Source organism: Corylus avellana, chromosome ca7 (assembly GCF_901000735.1).
Source record: "Corylus avellana chromosome ca7, CavTom2PMs-1.0".
Taxonomy (NCBI): domain Eukaryota; kingdom Viridiplantae; phylum Streptophyta; class Magnoliopsida; order Fagales; family Betulaceae; genus Corylus; species Corylus avellana.
In genome coordinates this window covers 10,624,938-10,630,599 of record NC_081547.1, presented here as the reverse complement: position 1 = coordinate 10,630,599, position 5,662 = coordinate 10,624,938, and the positions used below count along the sequence as shown (strand labels likewise).

Below are 5,662 nucleotides of genomic sequence, written 5' to 3'. Positions count from 1 at the left end.
TCCAGCAAATACCCTAAACAAATACACAGTAATTGCCGTTTCTTCGTATTTCCCTACCATGTGACTTAGCAAGCTGCTGTCTCTCTCTCTTTATTACCCATTCTTCCTCTTCTTTCTTTATTATTTCTAAGCCTATTTTTCTTTTGAGTAATCTTGGACTTGCCAGGGACTTTGCCAGTGAAGCAAATCTGAGTCTTTCTCTCTCTCTTTCTCATATTCAAGTGCTGGCTTCAAAAACCAGATACCCAGATCAAGTTGATGCGCTGTGAAACTAATTTTGAAGCATTTGGGTTGGGTGCTTGACTTCACCTTCAGTGATTTGAGGTAGACTTTCCTTCTTGTTTTGGTGAAAATGGTGATCCAGCCAAAGCAGCTCAAAAGGAATAAAAAATTATTTTGGGGACAATTTAAGAATTTTTTGGTGAGAGAGAGAGAGTGCTGAAGATAAAAAGAATAAAAAAAATTTGATGGGACAATTTGTTGAAGAATTTTTTGGTGAGAGAGTTTTGGGGGGACAACTTCAGTAATTTGGGGGGACAAATTTTGAAATTTGGGGATATATATAAAATTTCACATGCTAATATAAAATTTCTGAAAACTTTTGGGGGGACATTCGTCCCCCCACTCATCAACGCTGATCTTAAGTAGTCTCCAACAATGGAAGGTTACCTTGTAATAAGAAATTAAAACTTCTACTGAAGTACTAGAAGCTTTTAATTGTAAAACATTTACTACATGTCTCTTAGAATTTTTTTTTTATATATGCGGACAAGAAAACGGAAAAGAGAGAATAGAGATTCGAACTAATAACCTTGTTTCATAAGACGTGGTCTCTTAGAATATTAAGGTTGAATACTAATCACCTAAGTCCTTTAATTGCCTTGAAAGTATGTTGAATATACCACCATTAAAACATTAAAGGATATGGCTCTGACTCTGGTTCTTTCTCTTTGGGCTCTGGTTCCAGCATTAAAACATGTCTATATTAGGGTTTTACTCCCAACTGAAGGGAGCTTCAGAATTTCCAGCCAGCATGCATGCACTTGTTTTTGAGCACATTGGTCCAACTATATATGGAGTGATTTTCCAGGGCCTTTACCTATGGTTTTAGGGCTTTGAAGGATCTTTATAATGGGCCAAAACAACCTGGGCTTTAATGGCCCTAAACTTCCAGATCTAGCGGGCCATGATCTCTTGCTGCCCAAAACTGGTTTTCTAAAAGTTCAAGATTTTATTTTTTTATAATTTTTCAAATGGCCAAAGGAGTGCTACGGCCACCCTAATTTTTTAAAAAAATTTTAATTAAATATAACTTTTAATGTTTTTAATTTTAAAAAATAATATTTTTTAATTAATTAATTATATGAACACGTGTCAAACCGTAATTGGTGCTGACGTGACGTTTTATCAAATTTTGGACGAAATTTTGACGGAAGGATCATCTCCGTTTTTAGGCAAATTAGAGGGATTTTCTGTGATAAAAGTAAACCCTAAGAGTCAAAAAATAAAGAAGTTAAACAAAATGGGTGAATAAAGTATTTAACCCTTATATTAATAGAAAATAAACAATCGGGTTCTCTTTTTTCTTTGGGAATAAAAAAAAATAGATAAAGAAATAATATTTTAAATTGAAAAGTGAAAGTGAATAGTTAAAATACTAAGTCCGATATTGGTGCTTTGAAAAAGTTTGTAGTAAATAGTTAAAATACTACCTTGGCTCGGATCGATCCTGCCCTAGCTAGGATCGATCATGGCCTAGCTAAGATCGCTCCTGCCTTGGCAGGGATCAATTCTACTAGTGCATTGGTGCTTTCCACCGGCCGTTCTAAGCTCTCAAACATGCATCCAACCAATTCCAAACATCCTCAGGGTTCCTATGATGTCCAAAAACGTTCGATAACATCTTTAGGTGTCAAGGTTACGCTCTTTATATGAGAACCATCCAGACCTTGATTTACCTTAACAATCAAAGAGTAAAATTAGTGTGTTAAACCGTAAATCAATCCTACGAGGTTAGGTTTTTTACCAAATAGGTTTTAATATGTTTAAGGAGGCTTAAGTATGTGGCTTAGAATCAAGTTTCTAAGGTTTTAAGCCCTCAAAATCGACTCGATCGACAAGGCACGAAAGACCTTGCCTCGAGTACTCACTGGACACGACATGGAAAGACCAACTCATTGGACAAGGCATGAAAAGACCTCGATCGCCACGGGTACTCAACCGACTAGGCACCCAAGACCTTAATTGCCTCAAAGTACCACTCAAGAAGGCCAAAAGTGTTTGATGACCGAGGGCAATGCTTGATGATTGTGTGGCACTCTGAAGAAGCTAGGCTACGAAATGCCCTAATCAAAGGTCATCACATGAGGACTCTTGGCTAATTTCAAAGGAAGATCACATTCCTAAAAGAATATCCCACAATAAATATGTCTAAAGCCCAAGTCCCATTTTACATAAAGCCCACTCAAACATCCCACCATACGAAAACTATCACACATCTCTAAGCCTGTCGCGTGACAAGCATAAGGGGCCGTTCTCATGGAGCCTCTCACATTCCATTCCGTTTTCTTTTAAGAGCCATTTCCTAACTTAAGCATTGAAAGCTCCCCCTCTCCCGTTCTCCAAGATCGACAGTTTCTGGTCATTTTCCCTCTTTAGCATGAGACACATCCCTATGTGGCCATCAGAAAAATATGCTTCAGCGTGAACAAAGTGTCTCGAGGGGTTTAAGATCCGTGACCAATAATTACTCATTTGGTGAAAACAAAAGTTTTGAACGACTGAATAGATCCCTTCTTTGTAAACGTGTATATATATAAATATAAATATTTATTAACTTTTTGGTTTTCTTGTTTGACATTATTGATCAGACTAAGGTGTCGTAGAATGTTTGTCCTTTAATAATGTTAAATACTCTACTTTACTGTTTTCCTATACCCTGCATGTGATCTTTCTATCATTCAGTGTCTGAATTTGGTATCCAACCTATAAATAACTACTCTACCGTGGAATGACACCTCATCACGGTCAATTGACTGAACAATAGTTGGTGATTAGTAAGTACATCCAACGGTTCAAACAGCAAGAACACTTGCATAGAGATGAGTGGCATATATAGATTTATTCCAATGTACCATGTCATTCCAAACATTAAGTATCTCAAGAGATGCAAACCAAGGAATATAACCCTGCAGAATGTATTCTGTTTTTGTGTATAAATTACTTCCTCGTAAAACATTGAGCCACCTAACCTTCCTTAAATTAATATTTACTTCAAACCTAATTTCCACTTTTGTTAAACTTTTCTTCTTGTCTGATTTCATCAAGAAAACACATGGCTTATTTAAGCAAATAAAAGATTGCATTAGAATAACGCAAATGGAAATATTATTTGCACAAGTAGTACTAGCTAGTAGCATGCATACATATACTTTAAAGTAATTGATGGCCCATCTCAAACAACCTTTGGGATTTTGATTTACTAATTAAGGTTAACAATATATTGAGGGTATCGTATAATTTGTAGAAGAGGGTTAAGTTATAGTTATATATAGGGTCTACAATAGATTGAAGACCAACCAATTAAATTCACTCTTCATGCACTCACAGTAAGGCTCTCTCCTTTCTGTGGCTCTGAAAAGTAATTATCTTTTCAGGATAAAACTGTTACTTGCATCCAAATATATATATTGTATGGATCTCCTTGTCTATCTTTTAGCCTGCTCTTTAATTTATCACCAAACCTTTTAGTATCAATCTGCATGCCTTCAGTAAAATATTTTGCACATGCAAAAGGGGAATTGTACAGATTAAAATTATTCATGTTACCAACCACAGCCACTAGATGACAAACCTATCCTACCCTGGGGATCTGATAACTTTTACCACAGCCATCTGATCTGTTTATCTTTCCCCATTAATTATAATGCTTTTCTCACCTTTTCTTTTTTCTCTTAAAAGCAGCTATGTGCGCACTTGGTATATTAAACCCCCCCTCTTTTTTTTTTTTCCTTTAGCAGCCTTTTTAGTATGCATTTAGCATGTAAAAACTTTATAGCACTCTTATTGCTCAATCATCAAGTCCATGATCAGAGTCACTTTTTCTTTATGCACTGCCAAGATCATGTCTCATTTTCACAGATATATAAGCGGTAGTTGAGGTTTTTCCTCCTCCACCAACAAAGGTAGATGATAGAAAGAACCAAAACAGCACTCCATATATATATATGTAACAAAGATCCCCAGGCTTGACAAAATCTCTTTTCTCTCTCTCTCTCTCTCTCTCTCTCTCTTTCTCTCTCACACACACACAAACATAAAAGCTTATAAGCTAGGGATCCCATGAGAGATAGGTCTATTAAACGAGAAGTGAAGCCAATGGAAGCCATGAAGAAGGAATTAGTCAACAAGGGAGCATGGACAGCAGAGGAAGATCAAAAACTGGCCGAGGTCATTGCAATCCATGGTGCTAAAAGGTGGAAGATGGTTGCAGCTAAAGCAGGTCTTTGCTCAATATTTCACCAACCGGATTCTTAACTCTTTGACTTCACTATATTTGATAAATAAATAAATAAATATTCCTAAATTTGATCAAAGGCTTAATAGGTCTGTGCTTATTGCAGGTCTTAATCGCTGCGGCAAGAGTTGCAGGCTAAGATGGTTGAATTACCTAAGACCCAACATCAAGAGAGGAAACATATCAGACCAAGAAGAGGATTTGATTCTTAGGCTTCATAAACTACTTGGGAACAGGTGAGATTATTATTATTACTACTTTATAACTGGGGTATCCGGGGTTTCGCCCCGACTACATCGGGTTAAGTTCGAGCTTTCATCCGCAAGTGTGACTCTAAAACAGAGTCGAACCTTAGACCTGACGCGTCATTAGGCACTCAGAGGTTGCCCTGGAGATTAACCTAGATATTAATATTGCTCTAACTTTGACTGTTGAAATATGATCAAGTTCTCATAGTTTTTTTTTTTTTTTTAATTTCACTTAGGTGGTCTTTGATTGCCGGAAGGTTACCCGGTCGAACAGATAATGAGATAAAGAACTACTGGAATTCTCATTTGAGCAAGAAAATAAAGCACAAGGAGAAACAGAGCGGAGTTGCAACAAGAGAAGGCTGCTGTAATGGTCAGCAAAATAGGGTGGAAGAGAAAGTAAATGTAGAAATGAGAGAAGAGGAGAACACATCCAAAGGAGCTGAAGACTCAGAAATCAACTTTGATGTAGATGGGTTCTTTGATTTCTCCAATGAGAGTCCTCTGAATTTTGAGTGGGTCACCAAATTCCTTGAAATGGATCAAGGCTGGAGTGACATTTTTTAAACTGTATAAACTTTTGTTTTTGCCTTTTAGAAGTTCATGAATTTGGTGGGGTTCATGTTGAAGAAAATCAGCACTTTGGTAGTCTGAAACTGTAAGTCACTGCCAGCTATTGGTCCTAAAATTTTTTGAAGTTAAATTTCTTTTATTCTACATTAATCATTGAATACCAACCTCGCCAAAGAAAGAAAGAGAAAAGAGAAAAGAGAAAATAATGTAGAAAAGAAAATTGGTATACCAAAGGCATATATGAATGTGTGCACTAAACTGCAGACTTTGGCATTTAGTTCTTGATTAGCAAGATAGATTCTTTGGTGATAGAAACGATGGTATA

General features: G+C 36.6%; 1 protein-coding gene across 1 annotated transcript; it reads left to right on the top strand.

Annotated features, from left to right (window-relative positions):
• The first annotated feature begins 4,162 nt into the window (after positions 1-4,162).
• On the top strand, positions 4,163-5,432 carry LOC132188282 (transcription factor MYB114-like). The gene is made up of 3 exons (XM_059602703.1): positions 4,163-4,501; positions 4,623-4,752; positions 5,001-5,432. The coding sequence occupies exons 1-3, from the start codon at positions 4,342-4,344 to the stop codon at positions 5,329-5,331; spliced, it is 621 nt and encodes a 206-aa protein (XP_059458686.1). The 5' UTR covers positions 4,163-4,341; the 3' UTR covers positions 5,332-5,432.
• Positions 5,433-5,662: the final 230 nt, after the last annotated feature.

Bases quoted from the DNA above. Each gene is read 5' to 3' on its own strand.
- LOC132188282 (XM_059602703.1), top strand. From the start codon at position 4,342: ATGAGAGATAGGTCTATTAAACGAGAAGTGAAGCCAATGGAAGCCATG. The intron at 4,502-4,622 runs GTCTTTGCTCAA...TGCTTATTGCAG, and splicing joins GATGGTTGCAGCTAAAGCAG to GTCTTAATCGCTGCGGCAAG. The intron at 4,753-5,000 runs GTGAGATTATTA...AATTTCACTTAG, and splicing joins CATAAACTACTTGGGAACAG to GTGGTCTTTGATTGCCGGAA.